At 44.1% G+C, this 25,769-nt stretch overlaps 1 protein-coding gene across 1 annotated transcript; it reads right to left on the bottom strand.

The window, feature by feature from the left end:
* Positions 1–2,122: 2,122 nt before the first annotated feature.
* Positions 2,123–25,548, bottom strand: LOC117537220 (phosphatidylinositol-binding clathrin assembly protein-like; the record flags this gene model as incomplete). The annotated part of the gene is given in 6 exon segments (XM_034202370.1): positions 2,123–3,364; positions 3,841–3,921; positions 4,269–4,328; positions 23,247–23,346; positions 23,424–23,454; positions 25,438–25,548. Coding segments are annotated over 6 exon segments (398 nt in total), but the record flags the coding sequence as incomplete, so codon positions are not given.
* Between the last annotated feature and the right edge of the window lie 221 nt (positions 25,549–25,769).

Below are 25,769 nucleotides of genomic sequence, written 5' to 3'. Positions count from 1 at the left end.
TATCACCTGACCACTGAGTTAACACACCTTCTCTGGAGTACTGAATGTTGCCATTAAAGGTAGACTCCACAAACTTTACTTAAAACATGTCAGTTTAGTAGTCACATGTAATGCTACCCTTCTAATTCAATAACTATGATCAGTTGAATATAGTGTTAGAGTCTCTGAAGGAATTTTGAAAGAAAATCTTGAAAGATAGATAGGATATTTTAACAAAAGATGTTTCATGATTAAGCTGAATGTAGGACCGCCATGGAGCTGGGTACTGAAAGTCAAGTGTAATCTGCTGTTTTTATTTCAACCTTTATTTTTAAAGATATCTTTGCCAGTTCCTCAACTTTGTGTAAATGTAATACTTAATCTTTGCAATAATAGAATGCATACACCAATTGGAGTGCAGCCTGTTGCAGTTGCTCCTGACATATTTGTACTATTTTCAACTTTTAGCTTACTTACCTTTTTTTCTATTAGTAACTTATTATAGTAATTCTTAAGCTGCACCCTCTCTGAACACGAGTATGGAGAGAGATTCTTGTTCATTTTTTCCTGTTGAATTTATGCTGATTTGCATATACAGTAGCTGCCTTGTTTACACCAGGGAACAGCTGGCTGATATGATGGGCGGAACAACAGCTATCCCCACGGAAATCTGGAGAAGAACATAGAAGATACTGGGTAAACCAGACAGAGTAAGAAGGGGGAGATAAAAGCTGTGTCTCATCTTCTGCAACATAAGATCACTGGATAATAAAAGGAACGAGCTAACGGAAGTTGAACGTGCTCTACGGAAACATAACTCCACCAGGACATACCTGACGACAACATTTCCATCAAACTGGACTGTTTGGGCTGGGACTTATGTGACCGGTCTGTGGGAGCCAGAATTCTTGTTGGTTGCAAGGGGATGACATACTTATTTCCCACAGTTAAATGCAAATCAATTTATATCTTTTATATTATGTACATTTCTGGATATTCTTTTTGATATTCTTACTCTGTTAAAATAAACCTACCATTCAAATTATAGACTGTTCATTTATTTGTAAGTGGGTACACTTACAAAATTGGCAAGGGATCAAATCATTATTTCCTCCACCAGACCCAGAGAAAAACAGAGAAGTGAACATATTTGGGGTATCTGAGCCCTAACCTTGTCAGAGAGCCAGCAACGCACAGAGACCAATGCGATTTGTCCTAGTTTTTGAAACCTTCAGAAACATTTGTTTTAGCTTGTGGTCTACCTTGTTGGAAAAAAAAGTATAATTCCTGTTTAAACAACGTTCCACTTATGAGCTGACAAGTCATAATCTTTCAATATCTTGTGAAAAGTGAAAAACACACACTGAAACTGCAAGCTGGTGTGCAAGGGCACGGAATTGTCAATATGTGTAATTGATTACATTTACTTCAGGAACAAAAAAAACGTGCCCCACTGAATCCACGGCTCATGGGTCATCATCACAGTGATGTCACAGCCTGTGCGAGTGTTTCTTGTTCCCGTTGAGCTTGAATGGCCGCTCTGCCACCAGTGTGTGGATGGTGACTCGAGATGCACTATTTAAAGGCATTCTATTTACCATCCATGTATCAGGCCATGTTAAACACAAATACAAATGTATCAGCTGACATGGCCCATCACAATCAGCATAATAATAATAGCCCCTGCCTGAACAACTTGCAGCAAATTGTCACAAAGAAAAAGTGTTTACTAAGCTAAAGGCTGAAAGAGCACAATGACTCAGATCTAAAGAAAATCCCTACATTTATTGGATATTTCAAGATACCCCCGTCTCAATGTTTGATGGCTGTTGCGCTTGGACTGTGCACGTGTAGGTCATGACATTTTCCCAGCACACCCTTGCACAGGGCAATAAAAAAACATTTGTTCAGGTAACGCAGGACGAGGAAAAGGCAGGCCTCACAGAGTAGCTTGTGAGTCCTTCCATGGGAAATTACAAAGTCAATGGCACATTTTACATTTGTCCCAGGGGAATTTACACAGAATATAAATACGACACCCTCTGTCCTTAGACCCTGACATCGGACAAGGAAACAACTGTCATTAACTTCTAATGAGTGAAGTGCCCAATACCTTTTTTTCAATATAAACAAAACAGTCAAGAAGTGTTGACGCTTGCACTTTATTCGTAAAAATCAAACAAACAAAAATAGAATCTGCAGGGTCAACGCTGCAAATAGGCTCAGTTATGGATAAAGGGCCACTTTTATGTTCAGATCATCTTTGTTACCTGCACTCGCCCATCATGTGATTGGCAGGAAAAGTTTTTATTTACACAAAGCACCGATCAACAGTGCTCTATTCTGCTGAACATTAAACCTTTCTGCCCCCTGTCAGCAGTGTTACCTGAGCCTCCCGGTGCCGCCACATTGTCTTAATGCCCCAGTGCTTGCTATTGAAACATGATCTGAGCATGAGAGGGACCCTGCACATTCCTGTTGGACGAGGGCAGCCAGGAGCTTGTTAAATGTGAGAATAAATGGCATGCCAAAAGCGTCAAAAGCATAAATGCATTTTCCTTTTTTGTAGAAATCTTCCCCATTGTTATGATGGTTTTATTGAATACAAAAAAAATGTTTATACCCCCAGTGTGACCCCTATAGCGGGTGAAGAGAATATTTAGTGACCCAACAGCAAAATGCCTCTCTTTAAACTTTATATTAACTTATTTTTCAAAAAATCATCTCAATCACTCAAAATCCAACTCTACATTCAATCATTCCTATGAATACATCTGAAGGCCTTCCACCTGGAGGTCAGCGACAAGTTACATTGACTTTTTTTTGTCATTTTCTCTGTAGGTAATCATAAATAAATACAAACAATGCATACGGAATGTCTACTGCAAACAATACATAAACATGTCTTGAAGGAGTTTGTTTTCCTAATGTGGGGATGCTTTATGTAGGTAATCATGATTGATAATCAAAATAAGTGACTCTCCCTCGCTCACCTGGAGAAAGAGGAACGGAGAAAGACAACTCCCAATGTTACCGTGACAACCACCCTCACTGTTTTCCCCAGGTACATACAGCAGTGTCAGAAAGCTGTTGTGTTTCTCTTAGTCCAGGATAGAGTAGGTTCGAAAGCTGTCCACATGGTGTTGAATGGCAGTACGCTCCTTCTCTTCTAGGACTTCCACAGGACAAGGCGGGGCCAATGTCCACTGTGACGCCGCTCCCAGTCACCGTGAGTTCATCAAGTCTGGTTGGGCTTTTTATTCTCAGAGAGAGACATTCCTTAGAAGCAAACTGCACGTTTGCTTGGATAGTTGACATTGTTTTAAATCATCTTCAGATGGGTTTGGGGTAAGACCCCTCCTCCTTCAGGTTACATAAACTGCATCTAGTAAGAAAGAACAAAAACAACATTGTGGATCAGAGACAAACGGTTATACCCAGAAATGCATAACCAGTACCCAGACAAGCAATGTGTAGAGAACATAAGAGCGTAAGTCCTCCAACAGGGAACAACACAGACGCTGTGTACAGCAATAATGTAGCTTAGTGTATTGAATCGTTTCTCAGATCATCTGTGACATTCATTCTTTAAGTCTTGGATGGCTAAAATGTGTTTGTGATATATTCTGATGGATCACATAACAGAACCCAGTTATGTTTTGTTGTTTATTTCTTCAGAATAAAAGCTATGGTACGGGTGCCCGATAAGAATATAAAACTGTGTGTGTATGTCATGCATGCACGTTGTTGCATTCAGTTTACAATTAACAACCACACAGGTTGGTGTATTACGAAGGTTAACGTGGTTCAGGCTGGCTCATGTGAGGAAGGGGGGGCAGTGGAGGTGTGGCCGTCCATTACCTGTGCACCTGGGTTGGGGCCAAAAGGGTTGGCTGGCCTTATCACAGGCTGGGTCATCATCATGGAGCTCACCTGGGGAGGCTGACGAAGAAAATATAATATCACACCGATGGATTACAAAAGAAAAAAGCTTGGAGACAAAAATAACAAAGACCTCCTAAAATAATGTTCTAACGCTGTGAAGGAGACCAAAGCGTTCAGTGATGACACCACAGCGTGTGTAAAGGGCTTTCAGTTCAGCTGGAGTGCAGGAGGAGACGCACTGTCATTCAGTGAACACATTACCACCACAATCCTCCTGCATATACCCACTTATTCCCTCACAATAACAACAAAATACTGAAGCTTACGTTAATTATGCTACAGAGCGGTGTGTGTGTGTGTGTGTGTGTGTGTGTGTGTGTGTGTGTGTGTCAGAGCAGACTTACCATTCCATATGCCATCATGCCTGTGGATGTGGTTGGAGGGAATGCCATGACAGATGGTGCCTGAGGTGACACACAGAACAGGAATCAGGTCAGTCATACCCGGCTCATATTCAGAAAAAAATCTCGACAGACGCTCAGAGCACTAAGTGGAAAGTTTATGGCACTTCCAAGTCTACCAAAACCACTGTCCGTCTAAACTAGATGATCAGGAAAGAAGACATTTAGTCAGCGTTGATACGCAGATTCCAACAGAAACCCTGAAAACCAACATGGTTTTAGAGACAGAGGGCAACACGTTCATCACAAAAACCTCAGAGATTTTGCAGAAACCCAGTAGTACGGCCGTACCCTGACAGATATGTGTAGTTTGATGACATAATGCCAAATGTTAACCAAAGTTATCATTTTATATCCAGAAACGTTTTGAGTTCAGCGTTGACCCAAACACATGAAGTTTTTTGACCAGAGAATGACCAACCCTGTCTCCTAAAAATTACGTTCCCACAGAACTAAACTGCATTCTGAATTACGTTTAGCTTGAAACGTATTTACTCCCACGTTACGTTCGTTATGAACGTATCTTAAATACGTTTATTTTCTACATATCTTTGCCATTTATTGTCTTGCTTATAATAATGATAATAGTCATTTATAAATATCATTTTAGAGCACACCTTTGAAATCGAGAATCAGGCTCGATATATGGTTACATTAAAATCAGTAGGCGAGGCTGTAATTTCGGCAGCTGTTACTCTCATGAGCGAGGCAGAAAATAATAGTTTTAACATGACAAAAAGCTGCTGTGTCGTTTACCTCAAACATTAAAACAAATCCAGAGTTACGTGTTTCTGTACTTCCTCTAAGAAGAAAAGACAGTAAAAGAAGAGCTCTGTGGCTTCAGGCTTGATCGCCGTTCAAATGACAGCGTTGGTTTCCCCAAAAGTGGGCGGGGCTGTAAAGTGACGTTTTACTATCATCTATTATTCAAAACCATTCTATTTATTCTAACGTAAATTACATGCCAGTGTTTTATCTTTTTATTTATTTGTTTTTATTTTAAATCGTATAAACGTCTGTGAGGAAAATAAATGGGGTTTAGAGCCTCAAAATACTGAAATCTGTATTTTTTAAAATCTTTTCCTTCTAATTTGTTATTCTTTTCTAAATAACACACTGTTATTTACTCAACAATAACACACAATTATCCTTGTTTTTATTTATTTGTTTAATTCTATAATCTTGGGATTTTTAGCCGTAAATAAAGTCACCAGAAACAGACGGGACATTTCGAGATTTAGGATGGCCGAAGACACTACACTACCCATAATCCCCAGCTATCGTTTGGGACTACAGTCCCGTTGACAAACCCCGTGATGTTGGAGTGGCAGTGCGCCAAGGTTACGCCGAGCGTCAAGCTCTTTGAAATGGAACGAAACCACGGCAGACTATTCAAAACTGGACTCGAACGCCCCCCGAGAAATACACATGCTGGCTATTGTGTTTCGCAACATGTTCTCTATGGCACGTATCTACTGGGAATTGTAGTTTTAAAAGACGTTTTTCCCAAAATTAGAAGTTGCCAGTATTAAACTGTGTACAGCCCTGGAGGTTTAGGCGATAGGAAACACATTGGTGTGTACACATTTAAAACATGTAATTACTAAATGGGTAAAAATCGCTTATATCCATAATGGGCAGCATTAATATATACCCACACGACAGCTTACTTTGTAATTCTACTCCACTACAATTCAGAGGTTAACCTGGTATTTTTACTCCACTACATTTAGTTTAGTTACTTTGCAGATTCTGATTAATGATGTGAAATATAAACAACCCTTAAAGCAGACTTTAGTTACACCTGAGTAAAATTCAGGTAAGGTGATTGTCAAGTGCCAACAATCAGGAGAGATATTTGATAGTTGGTGCTTGAGAAGACGAAACATTTATCTGCAGATCTCTATAAAGTATATTCATTACTCGTTATTCTCTACTAATAGTCAATTAAAAACTGTATAATGGCTATTTTGCACATCCCTTTCAAGATTTCAAGATTTTCTAAGGTTTATTGATCATATACACAACTTGGGTCGCAGGTTCCTCAACAGCGCATTACAAGACATCTATCAATATGTGTGTATACCTCCACCATTAAACTGTCATATTCTGCACATTTCTTATTCTATCTACATACATAAGAGTATAATTAATGTGTATAATATCAGTTAAAAGAAGTGCTTCAACATAGTTAACATTGCAGGAAAGCAATATATTAGACGTTAAGTACTTTGTCAGGCTTAATATTCATCGGTAGATAGATACCCCCAAAGCTTTTTTCTTGTTTAAAATAAGACCTTAACCTAAAGTATTCTTTAATGTGTTAATAAAGGTTAATTCGTTTTTCTGTTTTGCACCTCCTCCTATTAATATCTTTGTACATCCGGCACTAAACTGTTTTATTGTAGAGATCACTTATAGTATCTTCTTGACTTTTTATATTCTATATTTCTATCATTGACCTTCTACTTTCCCCCTATGAAAGTATGTACTCTTAATATTGTTTTCATCAAATAACATTATTCAACAAAAATAATTCAATAACGTGCTTTAACCACTAAGTGGTGCACACAAGGTACACACAGCATACTAATAATAACTTTGTATTATTAGTGTAGAACACTTATGTATGTATAACATCTGAAGATGTGTAGTTTTATTCATGTTTTTACATAATTTTACAGGATATTGCTATATTATTTCACATGTTTTACTTCTACACATTAATATCTGATTTGTAAAACATCACAGACAGAAAGGTATATCCGTCATTTAATGGTACGCTATTGAAATTCTGAATCCATAGATGTGTCTCCCATCACCCAAATCCCCTGACTATTCTCTCAACTCAGTATTTACATTCTTATATTCAAAGAAAATCAGTAATATCTTTAAAAACTACAAGTCCTTTTCTATCAGCTGTGCACCGTTATGGTGTAAATATAACCTATTATCTACCAATTGGATCAAATATAAAAGTCAGCCGAATTACTATTGATACTGCAAGGAGACGTATTTTGTGAAAAGAAATTGAAGATGTTGTTTAATTGTTGATATATTTATGATCCACATCAAGTATTCAGTTTTGGCGGCAGTTCCTCATGTTTGTCTAGAAGTCTTCTCATCAGGGCTCTATAAATAAAGAACTACGGCAGATGTATAATATTTAATGCAGCCGAACCGTGTATTACAATGCCGTCATGTGATGACTTCCAAAGAGAAAAGCAAGAACACTCTGAATTAGGTATTATTTTATTTTTCGTTTTCGGATATCACAACTTATTAACACCATATCCCAGCGTTTATTGCGGCTAAAACATCCAATCAACGAGCTTCAAGCTGAGGATCTTGGGTAATCAGTTCGGTGGGTTTGTGGTGTGTATCGCTCGAAATGTCCCGTCTGTTTCCGGTGACTTTATTTACGGCTAAAAAGCCCAAGATTATAGAATTAAACGAATAAATAAAAACAAGGATAATTGTGTGTTATTGTTGAGTAAATAACAGTGTGTTATTTAGAAAAGAATAACAAATTAGAAGGAAAAGATTTTAAAAAATACAGATTTCAGTATTTTGAGGCTCTAAACCCCATTTATTTTCCTCACAGACGGGAAAAAAGTCCGACATTATACGATTTAAAATAAAAACAAATAAATAAAAAGATAAAACACTGGCATGTAATTTACGTTAGAATAAATAGAATGGTTTTGAATAATAGATGATAGTAAAACGTCACTTTACAGCCCCGCCCACTTTTGGGGAAACCAACGCTGTCATTTGAACGGCGATCAAGCCTGAAGCCACAGAGCTCTTCTTTTACTGTCCTTTCTTCTTAGAGGAAGTACAGAAACAAGTAACTCTGGATTTGTTTTAATCTTTGAGGTGCAATAAACGACACAGCAGCTTTTTGTCATGTTAAAACTATTATTTTCTGCCTCGCTCATGAGAGTAACAGCTGCCGAAATTACAGCCTCGCCTACTGATTTTAATTTAACCATATATCGAGCCCGATTCTCGATTTCAAATGTGTGCTCTAAAATGATATTTATAAATGACTATTATCATTATTATAAGCAAGGCAATACATGGCAAAGATATGTAGAAAATAAATGTATTTAAGATACGTTCATAACGGTGGGAGAAAATACGTTTCTAGAAGATATGTAGAAAATAAACGTATTTAAGATACGTTCATAACGAACGTAACGTGGGAGAAGATATGTTTCTAGAAGATATGTCGAAAATAAACGTATTTGAGATACGTTCATAACAAACGTAACGTGGGAGAAAATACGTTTCTAGCTAAACGTAATTGAGAATGCAGTTTAGTTCTGTGGGAACGTAATTTTTAGGAGACAGGGTTGGAATGACAGAGGGGGAACGGAAAGCAGACAGGAGAGTGTTTGAGTCCTGGGGGGAGAATTCGGTAACTGGCAGGTGCTCCTTGTGGAAAGAGATTTGAGAGAAAAGTACAGACCCCCCCTGTTTTCTGTGCCTCGCCAACAGCCCCTGCAGTGATAACAAACCCAGATTTGTCTGATGCCTCTCGGGGAGGATCCATTCCATTAACTATTCAGTCATTGGCCAGGAGGCAAAAGTGAGTCAGACGTGACGCTGCTGCCAAAACTGGTGCTTCCATCACAGAGATCACAGTGCTCCTGCATTGCACCAAGCTTTCCTCAGAGCTTCTCCTCACTCACAATGTTTGGTCTGTTCAGGTGCATCTCACTCAGCGTCGCTCACACAGCCAATAAGCATGTGATGAGGCTTGTTTTATTTCAGTCACACAAACAGGTTATCCTTTAATGGCTGATGGAAGTTGTGTGTCTGATTCCATCAAGTCACCAACTCTTTCTTTCTGGCTTCTGAGAACACCTTTTGATCTTCATCATCAATACCTCTCCTGTGTGAGTCCATTATGATTGTTGGGGAAATATCTTCCCCATACCTTTGACCCAGTTTATCAGTCTGTACTGCCCTCACTGAGCACAGGCCTGCAACCTTGGGCTGCTGTGCCCCCTTTGTTTTGTCTCCCTATTCCTGCCTAAAGGAGTTATAGTAATTTGCCTGTTTTATCTTGTTATGCACAATGTTGATTATTCTCTCAGAGCTAAATACAATGGACTGGGTGAGAGATCTTCAGAATCGGCTAGGCAAGCGTTGTGTCAACTCGTGGCTGCAGCACGTCTTTGTCAATCCTCCGGCCGTCATTAAAAATAGATTTTCAGTGTTTACCATCACGCTCCAGCTCTCCTGTGTTCTCATTCTGTTTCCACTTCATGTTCAGGACGTTTGCATTACAATGATCACTAGGATTGGGGCTACAGTATAACTGAAGTATAATTTCAAAGTCTTCACATTCTCACATTAAAGGTCCCATGTCATGGCCATTTCTACTGATCATAGTTCCATTGTTGAGGTCTACTAGAATAGATTTACATTGTTCAATGTTCCAAACTCACATTGGTTTCTCATCCAGCATCTCTGTATAGTCTGTGTATTCACTCTCTGTCCTACACGGCTTGTTGGAGCTCCTGCCCCCCCCCCCTCCCTATGAGCCCACTGTGCTCTGATTGGTCAGCTCGCCCACTCTGCTCTGATGAGTCCACCACCGTTACAGCGGAACATCAGTGATTATGTGTTACAATGGCGTTTGTTAGCAACCAGGAAATGACACCAGTAAGGACAAGGAGATGAGAATGCTGCGTGGGGTCTGGGTGCCGTGTTGGCGGGACGTTGCGGGGCTCGCTGCTGCGAGGAGCAGACAGTGTGAGCTGGGTTCATTTCCTGCTTGTTGCGTGGGGTCTGTGAGACAGCAAGACATCGCGAATGGACGCGGGAAGGGGGGGATGCTGAATGTTAGTGGTGACAGTCCTTATACATGCAACAGCGTATTTTGTCTACATTGGTCAACAGAATCTGTCAGGTTTTTGGCAAAACAATGACAAGTTGGTTGTATAAGGTAGCCAGTTTTTTGCATTTACACTTTACAGCTACCACCTGGATGGGAGAAATCTGTCCAACATTACAGAATGAGAAAGTCCAGCATGAAGGACTGAGCCACAGTAAAACCTGCACAACATAGCAGCTTCAGGACAAAAGGCAGCTGGAATTCTAAGAGAATGCTGAGGTAGAAATAAATAATCAAATGAACCCTTAAACCCATAAGATGAAGTTTGCTGTGCTGGTAAATGTTCCATTTAGGTAATGAGGATGAATGATTTTGACTGATGACTATTGTCTTTTGCTAAGGTAATTCACCTGAACGTATTGCTACAGTTTGGACAGGTGTTAAGGCTGGAGGATATAACCAGGAATCAATCAAAACAATAGTAACCATCTAAAACACGAGTGCTGTATTTCTGTTCCCAGGTTTTATCAGTGCTGATATATTTGACCCGCTTAATCAAGCAGAGCCAGGTACAGGTACTGGGCTGCTTGGGTAAACTCCACTGGTTTAAATCCTGGTACTGCCCGGGAGGTGACGCTAAATGCAAGTTTCGGGTACTTTAGCTAGTCTGCAACATGGAAACCCCAATAATTAATAACGCAGAGTTGTTTAGCTGAGTAATACAATATGTGTGTTTCAGACAACATTGTGATAGAAGGTATGGGCTGCTGGGAGCTGAAGCAGGAGACCACCCTTCCCCAAGGACTCTCCCTGCTCCAGACAGGTGTGGTCTGCCCTGTCAACATGCGAACCGACCACGCCAACTCTACCATACAATATGGTTTCTTTCCCCGCTCAGAGACCCAGGTCGTCGCACACATCTCTGCTTGTCTGGCTGACATCTCTCAGTGGATGTCTGCTCATCACCTCAAGCTCAACCTTGACAAGACTGAGCTGCTTTTCCTTCCGGGAAAAGATTGTCCCACTCTTGACCTAACAATCAACATCGGCACCTCAGTTGTTTCCCCGACTCAGACTGCAAGGAATCTGGGTGTGACCCTAGATAACAACCTGTCCTTCACTGCAAACATCGCTGCTACAACCCGCTGCTGCAGATACACGCTTTACAACATCAGGAAGATACGTCCCCAGCTGACACAGAAAGCGACTCAGGTTCTGGTCCAGGCTCTCGTCACCTCACGCCTAGACTACTGCAACTCCCTCCTGGCTGGTCTACCTGCATGTGCCATCCGACCTCTGCAGCTCACCCAGAATGCAGCGGCTCGTCTGGTCTTCAACCTTCCTAAATTCTGCCACACCACTCCGCTCCTCCGCTCCCTTCACTGGCTTCCGGTAACTGCTAGAATCCACTTCAAGACACTGGTACTTGCTTACCATGCTGCCAATAGATCTGGCCCTTCGTACATCCAGGACATGGTTAAACCGTACACCACAGCGCGTGCACTACTCTCTGCATCAGCCAAACGACTCGCCGCGCCCTCGCTGCGAGGGGGACCCAAGTTCCCATCAGCAAAAACACGTGGGTTTGCTGTCCTGGCTCCAGGATGGTGGAATGAGCTCCCCATTGACATCAGGACGGCAGATAGCTTGCACATCTTCCGGCGCAAACTGAAAACTCATCTCTTTCGACTCCACTTCGAGCGATAGATTTATTAACAAAGCACTTATATACTAATAAAAGACTGGCTTATCTAAAGCCAGTTGAGTAGCACTTGAAATGTTTGGCTCTATGAAACCTGATGTACTTATATAATTCTGTTTTCTTCAAGGTTGTGTCTTCCTGGTCGAATGTACTTATTGTAAGTCGCTTTGGATAAAAGCGTCAGCTAAATGCAATGTAATGTAATGTAAAAATATAGAGAGGAACTTCTACACATCAAAGCGGGGATCCCAGGCCGCAGTGCTAGTGAGACTGAGGAAAAATGAAAACCGGCCTCTTGGGACTTCTTCAGACCACATCTCACTACTGCTGCTGCCTGCTTACAGGCAGAAACTCAAACAGGACAGACCGGTGACACAGACTATACAGCGCTGGAGTGAGGAGACTAAGACCCCGTTTACACGAGGACGAAACGGGTTGTATCCTCATAGTTTCTCTTGCGTATAGCCCTTTCGTTTACACGAGGCCATAACAAAACGATAGAAACGGACCCCGCAAACGATAACGGGTCCCAAGGTGGATAGATCTGCAAACGGAACGCTCTGGGGGGTCAAACGGCTCAGTGTAATCGCCTCTATATGATCATTTTCTGATAACGATGAAATAGCCATGCCAGCCCCACCTCCCTCTCCCCACGTCTCCTGCTCAGAGATCAGCTGCTGGGCTGTCAGAAGAGGGGGAGGAAAAGAGAGGCTCCGTTTATTATTCTTATATTATTATATAGAGTTGTTATCAATTTGTTTTAAAGCTCAATAAATAACAAAGAAGACCTCTGACCGGCACTTTTCTAATTTTGTATGGAAGATTTAAACTTTAACGGACATGTTGACCGGCGGAAAATTTTTTTTAACGGAAACTCTGCCGCACGGTTCCCTCGTCCCTTGGAAGAGGCGGAGAGGTGTTTTTATCTGCTGGTGGACTACCGGAGAGATATACAGCAGGAGAACACGCCATCCACCGCGGAGAATAAACAGAGGGGCAACCATGGCAACCATGCTCCGGGGTCTTCTTCGCTGCTGTTGGTGTATTTTGTGGCGGCAGCAGCGCCACTTACAGGCCCGGCATATGTACTACAGCGTTTCCAGCGGTCTCGTGTGAACGGACACGTTAAATGAATCGAATGCATGTGAACGGAAGACTTTTTTGAAAACGCATACGGTGCGTAAACGCAAACGTTCCCGTGTAAATGGGGTCTCAGCTCTGCAGGACTGCTTTGAATCTACGGAGTGGAGTGTGTTTGAGGATGACAACATCAATACACACACGGATGCGGTCATCTGCTACATTGGCAAATGCATCAATGACGTAATACCGAAGATTACTGTATAAACATTTCCGAATCAGAAGCCCTGGATAAACGGCGAGGTATGTGCCAAGCAGAAAACGTACAGAGGTTGAGATTTTGATGAGTACAGGAAGTCAAGGTACGCACTCCGGAGAGCTATCAGCAGTGCAAAGAGCCAATGCAGAGACAAAGTGGAGTCTGACGGGCTAAGAACAATGACCGACTACAAAGGGGCAGCGGGTGGTGTTGGGGGAGTGTCTGTGTGTGCGTCTCTCCCAGATGAGCTGAACTCCTTTTATACACGTTTTGAGAGCAGCTAGCCTGGCCAAGGAGCCCTGCCCTTTTGTTTTAAACAGGGAAAATGTGTGCAGATCCTTCAAAAGGGTTAATCCACACAAGGCTCCTGGACCTGATGGCATCCCTCGCCGTGTTCTCAGGGTGTGTGCAGTTCAGCTGGCAGAGGTGTTCACAGACATCTTCAACAGGTCCCTTCAGCAGTCTGTAGTCTCCACATGTCTTAAACACTCCACCATCGTTCCTGTCCCCAAAAAGACTAAAACCAGCAGCCTCAACGACTTGAAAGCAACTTCTACAGGTGCACCATAGAGAGCATCCTGACCTTCTACAGGTGCACCATAGAGAGGATCCTGACCTTCAACAGGTGCACCATAGAGAGGATCCTGACCTTCTACAGGTGCACCATAGAGAGGATCCTGACCTTCAACAGGTGCACCATAGAGAGCATCCTGACCTTCTACAGGTGCACCATAGAGAGGATCCTGACCTTCTACAGGTGCACCATAGAGAGGATCCTGACCTTCAACAGGTGCACCATAGAGAGGATCCTGACCTTCAACAGGTGCACAGTGTGCGAAAAAGTACACGTCCCACCGTCCGGGACGTGTTATTTACAATGTCGGACAAGTAGATCTTTCAATTGACTTGTCCGGCGGACAAGTGACGTTTTTCGCCCTGATTTATTGACAAATTATTGCTACATTCAGTTTACAAAAGGCAGAACTCATTCGCAAATTGTACGTGTCCGCCATTGTTCGTTTAGAAATGTTAGTTTCGGTTCTGCTTGTCGATTCCTAAGGAAATGCATCTCGCCGCTTTCTGTACAGTTAGACGGGGGCGGAGCGGGGCGGGAAGTGTAGCACAGTGGCAGGGTTGGGAAGCAAAACTCGGTTCCGAGTAGGAACAAATAACAATTGTCCGGTCCCGGGATTAATAAGAGTTGTGAGGACAGGAAACGAGGACTGCAGCTCTCTCTCTCTATGCTCCGTATCAGCTGATCGCTGCAGCTCAGCGTCTCTCTCTCTCTCTTTCTACACACAGCGGATCCGCTGCCCGTTTAACAGCCTCATCTTTGTCAAACTTTCTTATGTTCTTTCTCTAACACGTAATGAAGGTTATTAAGCGTTTTAGCTCCTATGTTGTTAATATTGACCACCATTTCCTTTATGAAGTGAAGCAGCCTCCCTGTCTGTGTCCTCGCGCTGTCCTCACATCCCCGGACCCCCAGACTCAGAGGAGCACAGGGATGTCAGTATAGTTTTTGAAGCAGGGTATAGAAAGTAGCTACATTATTGAAATGAAAATACTATTTATTTACTTTTACAAACAGTGAGCAGCTGGGCAGCTGCAGCATGTGTATTGCAGGACATGTGTAAGCGTGCAAGCGTCTTTGAGTTGTAAAAAAGCGCTAGGCCTATAGGCTATAAATCTAATGTATTATTATTAGGTTATGTCCTATGTGTTGGACATGTGTGGTTGGACTCTGTCTCACAGGCAGGTTGCAGTGTAACATCAGAGGAGACTGGGCCAATTGTACATTCTCAAACTGCACCACTTAGAACTAACTAAACAATGCAGAGATTTTTTATATAATTGTATTCAATAACCGTAAGAAATTAAACAGTATGAAGTGATTTGTAAATAGGAATACAGATTTGACTTAATGTTTTCATAAATATATTTTTCTCCCAGTTTGACTTATTTTTACCCTCTCAAAGAACCGGAATCGAGAACCGAAAATAACCGGAATCGAAAAGCAGAACCGGAATCGTTAAAATCCAAACGATACCCAACCCCAGGGGCGGACTGGCCATCTGTAGAATCTGGAGAACCACAGAACGGCCGGTAGTCAAGGGCCGTTGACGGCCGGCCGGCCCTTTAAAAAAGAAAATAGTTAACGTCATCATTTAAGTTGCGCTGACGGCCGACAGAGGGCGACAGCGGCCGCTAATGCAGTTGTGTGGTTCTTATGTCAAATAATCACACACGAAGAAGAAAAAAGACCGGCCACACAAAGAGAAGGGATTAGATGCCGCGGCAGACAGGGAGAATGAAAAAACATAGATACAAATCAAAGACAACGAAAATAAAAAGGTGGGGCCGAGAAGGCAAGAGAAAAAAAGGTGAAGTCACTCGCAGGTGAAGCATATAAATGTCGCAAATTGACAGACCTTTTTGGCAGCAGCGCTGCTACAAGCACTATCAGCAGCAGCTTAGAACAAGTGCAAGATGATGAAGAGAATGATGAGGGCGCGAGTTCAGATATACAGCCAGCCTCCTGCGTTCATGATGAGGGACAGAGTTGAGCTGCTGGAAGAACCAGCTCAACTGGCACACGTGCAGGGCAAGAGCAAGAGGTGGGTGGGAATTATCCCTTGAACTCAGTGGCGTTTTCTCCTGGAGGCCAAGGGAAGCCAGGCTTCCCCCATTTTTTTGGATTGTAGTTATAATCTTAATAAATAAATAAAAACACTTTCTTTAGTTTCGGTAATTATTCTGCCGGCCCGTCTCTCCCCCATTCTCATTGAGTATTTTACAAAGAGTGAAACAGCGCCCCTCTAGATGCTATGGTGAAACAGTAGATTGCACTCTCTGTTGCGAGAGGAGGCTAGCTGAAATTGGCTTCCCTTGGTGAAAAAAAATGGAGGGATTGACCAATCAGATGAGGCTCACGTCATGCCTCACAATCAAATCAAATCGCATCAACTTCAGTTCGTACTGTTACTGTCATCACTGCCCTTAAAAAGCATCCTGACCTTCTACAGGTGTTCCATAGAGAGCATCCTGACCTTCTACAGGTGCTCCATAGAGAGGACCCTGATCTTCTAAAGGTGCTCCATAGAGAGCATCCTGACCTTCTACAGGTGCTCCATAGAGAGCATCCTGACCTTCTACAGCAGGGGTGGCCAACCAGTCAGAGGTTAAGAGCCAATATTTTTCCATTTTACTGCAAAGAGCCACATCAAACACACAGTCACTGATACCGCTTGTTTCAGTTTTTTGTTTTCTGGAGACAATATTTCAACCACGTCACTGATGCATTTTTGTGGCATTGGGATATATATTTTTTAAATCCTCTGGAGCAGAGAGGAGCTGTGGATTATTGTTATTGATGAATGCATCAGTGTTTCTTAGGGTCAAAAACACTAAACTCACAACTTAAAATGAAAGCGTTTAGTTTATTTAATAAAAGAGCACATGTTCAATGTGAAAAGTGACAGTAGTTATAGATTATTTGCAATTTGGTGCTATGTATATATTAAAAAATAATAATAATTATATATATTTTTTAAACACCTTGAATTCCAGGGGGGGCGCGGGGATCCGTTGGCGGGAAGCAGCGCCCCTCCAAGACAATGGTAGGGGAAACACTGGATAGTGTTTAATCAACGATAGGTTTTCCCCCCCCTCAAAGGTGATTGGTTCACTGCATCACAGGTATTATTGTGATTGGCTCTTGGGCCACATCAAAATTAGACGCGCTGTCATCCTCTCATACTGACACCTGACACCACACATACACACGTAGGGAGAGCCGGGACGAAAGTAACACGGGACGAAAGTAACGGAGCGATTTTATCCGAGCCCAAACAACTTTGACCGGCCAAATTACGTCAGAATTATCAGCATTCAATACTTAACAGACCTACTAAATATCATGTTTAACTGTCAGGAGTAGCTAGTGTTGTCACGATACCAACATTTTGTTTTCGATACCAAGTCAAGAATTGCGATTCCGATTCTTTTTCGATACTTTTCTTAAAAAAAGGTTAACAGCCTTAAATGTAATTATTGTGCTTTATTTCACACCAGAACCATAACCATAACACAAACTTTTAAACAATGAGAACAATAAATAAAACAAATGACAATAATTCGTATTAAATCAAATTAATACATTTCTTACAGACGGGCCTCGTGGTGTCCGTGGCTTGCCCTCACTGTCAGAGATATAGCTAAAATACTTCCAAATGTTGCTTCTGGCGTCTTTTTTGTCAACAAGCCGAGGGGCAGCGGCAGTTGCACTCCCACTTGCAGCCATGCTTCTCGTTTTCTCACATGCTCTGGCAGCTAGCGCATGCACGAGAGAGGGGAGGGACTTAGAACGTGCTTGAGAGGGAGGGACTGCAGGCACGGCTGCAGTGCAGGGAGTGGAAGCAGAGCGCTGAACACACACGGCTCTTATTAAACGGCGCTTTCTCACCGGAGTACTTTTCTCCGTCATTCTTAAAGTACCGATACTAATGAAACGGAGGAATAGTAACGTTTTTAACGGCAGGGTATCGCGGTACCTTTCAAGTATCGGTACACCGTGCAACACTAGTCAGGAGTCAGTGTGTCTCTCCCCCAAACTCACACATATACAATTCGATATGAACTGAAGAGCCGCATGAAACTAGGCAAAGAGCCGCATGCGGCTCGAGAGCCGCGGGTTGGCCACCCCTGTTCTACAGGTTCACCATAGAGAGCATCCTGACCTTCTACAGGTGCACCATAGAGAGCATCCTGACCTTCTACAGGTGCACCATAGAGAGCATCCTGACCTTCTACAGGTGCACCATAGAGAGGATCCTGACCTTCTGCAGGTGCTCCATAGAGAGGATCCTGACCTTCTACAGGTGCTCCATAGAGAGCATCCTGACCTTCTACAGGTGCTCCATAGAGAGCATCCTGACCTTCTACAGGTGCACCATAGAGAGGATCCTGACCTTCTACAGGTGCTCCATAGAGAGCATCCTGACCTTCTACAGGTGCTTCATAGAGAGGATCCTGACCTTCTACAGGTGCACTATAGAGAGCATCCTGACCTTCTACAGGTGCACCATAGAGAGGATCCTGACCTTCTACAGGTGCACCATAGAGAGGATCCTGACCTTCTACAGGTGCTCCATAGAGAGGACCCTGACCTTCTACAGGTGCTCCATAGAGAGCATCCTGACCTTCTACAGGTGCTTCATAGAGAGCATCCTGACCTTCTACAGGTGCACCATAGAGAGGATCCTGACCTTCTACAGGTGCACCATAGAGAGGATCCTGACCTTCTACAGGTGCACCATAGAGAGGATCCTGACCTTCTACAGGTGCACCATAGAGAGCATCCTGACCTTCTACAGGTGCACCATAGAGAGCATCCTGACCTTCTACAGGTGCTCCATAGAGAGCATCCTGACCTTCTACAGGTGCTCCATAGAGAGCATCCTGACCTTCTACAGGTGCACCATAGAGAGGATCCTGACCTTCTACAGGTGCACCATAGAGAGCATCCTGACGTTCTACAGGTGCTCCATAGAGAGGATCCTGACCTTCTACAGGTGCTCCATAGAGAGGATCCTGACCTTCTACAGGTGCACCATAAAGAGCATCCTGACCTTCTACAGGTGCTCCATAGAGAGGATCCTGACCTTCTACAGGTGCACCATAAAGAGCATCCTGACCTTCTACAGGTGCTCCATAGAGAGGATCCTGACCTTCTACAGGTGCACCATAAAGAGCATCCTGACCTTCTACAGGTGCACCATAGAGAGCATCCTGACCTTCTACAGACCTGCACCATAGAGAGGATCCTGACCTTCTACAGGTGCTCCATAGAGAGCATCCTGACGTTCTACAGGTGCTCCATAGAGAGGATCCTGACCTTCTACAGGTGCACCATAGAGCATCCTGACCTTCTACAGGTGCACCATAGAGAGGATCCTGACCTTCTACAGGTGCACCATAGAGAGGATCCTGACCTTCTACAGGTGCACCATAAAGAGCATCCTGACCTTCTACAGACCTGCACCATAGAGAGCATCCTGACCTTCTACAGGTGCTCCATAGAGAGGATCCTGACCTTCTACAGGTGCTCCATAGAGAGGACCCTGACCTTCTACAGGTGCTCCATAGAGAGCATCCTGACCTTCTACAGGTGCTCCATAGAGAGCATCCTGACCTTCTACAGGTTCACCATAGAGAGCATCCTGACCTTCTACAGGTGCACCATAGAGAGCATCCTGATCTTCTACAGGTGCACCATAGAGAGGATCCTGACCTTCTACAGGTGCACCATAGAGAGGACCCTGACCTTCTACAGGTGCTCCATAGAGAGCATCCTGACCTTCTACAGGTGCACCATAGAGAGCATCCTGACCTCCTACAGGTGCACCATAGAGAGCATCCTGACCTTCTACAGGTGCACCATAAAGAGCATCCTGACCTTCTACAGGTGCACCATAGAGAGCATCCTGACCTTCTACAGGTGTTCCATAGAGAGCATCCTGACCTTCTACAGGTGCTCCATAGAGAGGACCCTGACCTTCTAAAGGTGCTCCATAGAGAGCATCCTGACCTTCTACAGGTGCTCCATAGAGAGCATCCTGACCTTCTACAGGTTCACCATAGAGAGCATCCTGACCTTCTACAGGTGCACCATAGAGAGCATCCTGACCTTCTACAGGTGCACCATAGAGAGCATCCTGACCTTCTACAGGTGCACCATAGAGAGCATCCTGACCTTCTACAGGTGCACCATAGAGAGGATCCTGACCTTCTGCAGGTGCTCCATAGAGAGGATCCTGACCTTCTACAGGTGCTCCATAGAGAGCATCCTGACCTTCTACAGGTGCTCCATAGAGAGCATCCTGACCTTCTACAGGTGCACCATAGAGAGGATCCTGACCTTCTAAAGGTGCTCCATAGAGAGCATCCTGACCTTCTACAGGTGCTTCATAGAGAGGATCCTGACCTTCTACAGGTGCACTATAGAGAGCATCCTGACCTTCTACAGGTGCACCATAGAGAGGATCCTGACCTTCTACAGGTGCACCATAGAGAGGATCCTGACCTTCTACAGGGTGCTCCATAGAGAGGACCCTGACCTTCTACAGGTGCTCCATAGAGAGCATCCTGACCTTCTACAGGTGCTTCATAGAGAGCATCCTGACCTTCTACAGGTGCACCATAGAGAGGATCCTGACCTTCTACAGGTGCACCATAGAGAGCATCCTGACCTTCTACAGGTAATCCATAGAGAGCATCCTGACCTTCTACAGGTGCACCATAGAGAGGACCCTGACCTTCTACAGGTGCTCCATAGAGAGCATCCTGACCTTCTACAGGTGCACCATAGAGAGCATCCTGACCTTCTACAGGTGCACCATAGAGAGGATCCTGACCTTCTACAGGTGCACCATAGAGAGGATCCTGACCTTCTACAGGTGCTCCATAGAGAGCATCCTGACCTTCTACAGGTGCACCATAGAGAGTATCCTGACATTCTACAGGTGCACCATAGAGAGGATCCTGACCTTCTGCAGGTGCACCATAGAGAGGATCCTGACCTTCTACAGGTGCACCATAGAGAGGATCCTGACCTTCTGCAGGTGCACCATAGAGAGGATCCTGACCTTCTGCAGGTGCTCCATAGAGAGGATCCTGACCTTCTACAGGTGCTCCATAGAGAGCATCCTGACCTTCTACAGGTGCTCCATAGAGAGCATCCTAACCTTCTACAGGTGCACCATAGAGGATCCTGACCTTCTACAGGTGCACCATAGAGGATCCTGACCTTCTGCAGGTGCACCATAGAGAGGATCCTGACCTTCTACAGGTGCACCATAGAGAGCATCCTGACCTTCTATAGGTACTCCATAGAGAGCATCCTGACCTTCTACAGGTGCTCCATAGAGAGCATCCTGACCTTCTACAGGTGCTCCATAGAGAGCATCCTGACCTTCTACAGGTGCACCATAGAGAGGATCCTGACCTTCTACAGGGCACCATAGAGAGGGATCCTGACCTTCTACAGGTGCACCATAGAGGATCCTGACCTTCTACAGGTGCACCATAAGAGAGGATCCTGTACCTTCTACAGGTGCAACCAATAGAGAGGATCCTGACCTTCTACAGGTGCTCCATAGAGAGCATCCTGACCTTCTACAGGTGCTCCATAGAGAGGATCCTGACCTACAGGTGCACCATAGAGAGCATCCTGACCTTCTACAGGTGCACCATAGAGAGCATCCTGACCTTCTACAGGTGCTCCATAGAGAGCATCCTGACCTTCTACAGGTGCACCATAGAGAGCATCCTGACCTTCTACAGGTGCTCATAGAGAGGATCCTGACCTTCTACAGGTGCTCCATAGAGAGCATCCTGACCTTCTACAGGTGCTCCATAGAGAGGATCCTGACCTACAGGTGCACCATAGAGAGCATCCTGACCTTCTACAGGTGCACCATTAGAGAGGATCCTGACCTTCTACAGGTGCCCCACAGAGAGGATCCTGACCTTCTACAGGTGCACCATAGAGAGCATCCTGACCTTCTACAGGTGCACCACAGAGAGGATCTGACCTACAGGTGCACCATAGAGAGGATCCTGACCTTTCTACCCAGGTGCCCCATAGCGAGGATCCTTGACCTTCTACAGGTGCACCATAGAGAGCATCCTGACCCTTCTACAGGTGCTCTCCATAGAGAGCCCTGACCTCTACCGGTGCTCCATAGAGAGCATCCTGACCTTCTACAGGTGCTCCATAGAGAGCATCCTGACCTTCTTACAGGCGCTCCATAGAGAGCATCCTGACCTTCTACAGGTTGCACCATAGAGAGGATCCTGACCTCTACAGTGCACCATAGAGAGGATCCTGACCTTCTACAGGTGCACCTAGAGGATCCTGACTTCTACAGGTGCACATAGAAGAGGATCCTGACCTTCTACAGGTGGCACCATAGAGGAGGATCCTGACCTTCTACAGGTGCTTCCATAGAGAGCATCCTGACCTTCTACAGGTGCTCCATAGAGAGGATCCTGACCTACGGTGCACCATAGAGAGCATCCTGACCTTCTACAGGTTGCACCATAGAGAGCATCCTGACCTTCTACAGGTGCTCCATAGAGAGCATCCTGACCTTCTACAGGTTGCACCATAGAGAGCATCCTGACCTTCTACAGGTGCTCCATAGAGAGGATCCTGACCTTCTACAGGTGCTCCATAGAGAGCATCCTGACCTTCTACAGGTGCTCCATAGAGAGGATCCTGACCTACAGGTGCACCATAGAGAGCATCCTGACCTTCTACAGGTGCACCATAGAGAGGATCCTGACCTTCTACAGGTGCACCACAGAGAGGATCCTGACCTTCTACAGGTGCACCATAGAGAGCATCCTGACCTTCTACAGGTGCACCACAGAGAGGATCCTGACCTACAGGTGCACCATAGAGAGGATCCTGACCTTCTACAGGTGCTCCATAGAGAGGATCCTGACCTTCTACAGGTGCACCATAGAGAGCATCCTGACCTTCTACAGGTGCTCCATAGAGAGCATCCTGACCTTCTACAGGTGCTCCATAGAGAGCATCCTGACCTTCTACAGGTGCTCCATAGAGAGCATCCTGACCGCCTGCATCACGGCCTGGTATGGCAGTTGACCCACCCTCAACCGTAAGACTCTATAGATTGTGATGAAAACGGCGAGGGACAGTTTCATCCAGGCCATAACACTATTTAACACATGAGGTTGCACTATTTATATTTGTATTGTTGTTTTTATATTTAATTTTGTATGTCTTGTAATTGCACTATCTGAGACAACGTCCGGACCTGGTTCTGCAGACATTCTCCGGGTTCAGATGAGAAAACTGTAGATGCCATAGTTAGGACTTACAGCATATAGAGCCACCGGTGTTAAACACTGCTGAAAGAACACATGTATTCCCTGGTGTGTCTCAAGTGTTTTCTAGTTAGGGGTAGAACCACACACTGTAGAGGAATATAGGTGAAAGCCTACCATGGCTGCAGGGTTCCAGGTGGTAGAAGGAGCGGATTTGGGTTGCCAGTTGTTTCCACCAGTCAGCTTCTTCTCACCAGGCTGATTCCAGTGAAGATCACTACAGAGCGAGTAGGATTATTAGTCCTGTTTAATAGGCAGTATCAAAACTATAACGTTTGAATATCACACACTTACTTGTTTGCTGTGCCATTGCTAATTCCCAGATCTAGAGAGGACAGATGCAGATGCAGAATGGATGCAGTGTGAAAACTAAACACCCGATTTAAACAGCATCAAAAAGTTAGAAACACTGACCGAATTTTACTTTTACTCTGTGTAGTTAATACAAATTCTACATATTTGGTAATTATGTTATACACAACTATAATTTCAGATATAATGCTGCGTTCACACAGGACGATGCGAATATTCGCATTGCTCTAATCTCTCGAGTTTCACCGCGGCTGTCAGCTGTTTTTATTCGCGTCATTCAAACAAGACGCGCTGGCCAGGGGGCGGTGCTTATCTCTGTAACTACTGTGGTAGATACCAACTACAACAAATGAACATATTTTACCGTGATTTCATTGTAATACACGTTTCAAACTGATGCCGAAGTAACAAAATACTGATACCGTTTAGTAAAAACCATGAATTAATGCTTTGACAAGTGTGCAGACAAGACGGCAGTTGAAAAACTGAATGGAGATCGGATCGATCAGGCTAAGCTAACATTGTATATTCTCCGTCCAAACTCACAACGAACTACAGACATAAATACACCAGCGACTGTATTCGCCATGACACAGACAGTCTTGGACTCGGACTCGTGAATTCCCCCCCCCCCACGATGACTCGGACACGACTTGTACATTGACGCTCCGACTTGGACTCGAGCAAATTTTCTCTGGAGGCTGATGTCCTCTATCCTGGCGTGTGCACCTGCGAGGCGAGTTCACGTACTGGGCCCCGCTATTCCAGTCTAAAGATGTCTAGAGAAACACCCCACATCGTGTTGTATGCTTTCACACATTATGCTTCCACATTGGAAAAGAGCAGCGCGTTATGTGGAAACAATATTGAAGAGAAGGCTCCGTAACACATTACTCTAAGGATCGAGTTTAGACATATAGGCTGTCTTGAACATTATCATCAGAGTAATGTGATCTAATCAATAAATAAAGATTCAGCCAATAACACGAAAGCACATGGCTACTTAACATGCAGAATTACGTCATTTTGCATGCTAAGTAGCCATGTGTTTTCTGGGGCTCAATCTTTGTCAGTAAACCGATTTAACTAAAAGTCCCTTCAAAATAAGAGTGCCGATCTTATTACTATCAAAATAAAAGTGCAAAACGAAAACTTTACCATAGGAAAATATTGGCATACAAATATAATCACTTCTCTAAAAGGTAACTCATTTTAAATATAGTTTATTTATATATAATAACAATAATATTAATATTAGTAATAAGCTTTATATTTGTATAGCGCCTATTACAAGAATTGTAGCCAAACTGGCTTCACAGCAGTTCAATAGACAGATTAGTATAACATGACAGGATAAAAGCAATGTAGAGGAGCAGCTACATTTCAACGCATATATCCACGAAGATTAATACATGAAGACTTGTGACTCGGACTTGACTTGGACTCTTCTTAGGTGACTCGGACTTGGACTCGGACACAGGTAATTATGACTCGGACTCGACTCGGACACTCCTTGGGTGACTCGAACTCGAACACAGGTAATGATGACTCGGACACTCCTTGGGTGACTCGGACTTGGACTCGACTACGACTCTCCCTTGGTGACTCGGACTTGGACTCGTGAATTGGTGACTTGACTACAACACTGCTAACAGCTTACGGCTGATGTTTTGGTTTTCTGATCCAACGTCAGGCTCACATCCTCTCCGAACGCGTCACGGGAATTTGACGCTCGAGTTGAAAACATTTAACTCGAGCGGCCCCCTTCAGTCGCCTCAATCGCGCAGCGGCATTCGCGTCAATCGCACCGCCGGAGTGAATTTGCGTCTGTGTCTTTGCATTGACTTTACATGTAATCGCGCCGGCCCCTAAAATCGCATCTCGTCCGATGTGAACACAGCATAATACTATAATAGTGACCTTTACAAATACCTCATAGTATTACAATAATGATTGGTTATATTTATTAAATGGTCGCATACAATTGGGAACTTACTGCCAACTAGATTTGCAAGTGACGAGTCCAGGTCGTTGGAAACAAGTTTGTGGCCGTTCAGGGTCAGGCCCTGGTTGGGTGAGGACGCCACTGTGGGTTTGAGGAGGTCACCTAAAACATCTTAATCAAAAGGGGGCAGGACAAAGGGGAAGAAAGGGAGGGGAGGGTGAGAGGTTGGGGGCCCAAAACAGTTGAAGACAATTAAACATACAATAACAGAGCAACACACAAAGACAAATACAGGACCAACATACATTACACACACACACATGGACAGGGAGAACATGTTTAGCATGGAGGAGGCAGGAAGAGGGGCTCACAGAAAAAGTCAT

Source organism: Gymnodraco acuticeps, unplaced genomic scaffold (assembly GCF_902827175.1).
Source record: "Gymnodraco acuticeps unplaced genomic scaffold, fGymAcu1.1, whole genome shotgun sequence".
Taxonomy (NCBI): domain Eukaryota; kingdom Metazoa; phylum Chordata; class Actinopteri; order Perciformes; family Bathydraconidae; genus Gymnodraco; species Gymnodraco acuticeps.
The sequence above is the reverse complement of the archived record's forward strand: the minus strand, read 5'-3'. Positions and strand labels throughout refer to the sequence as shown.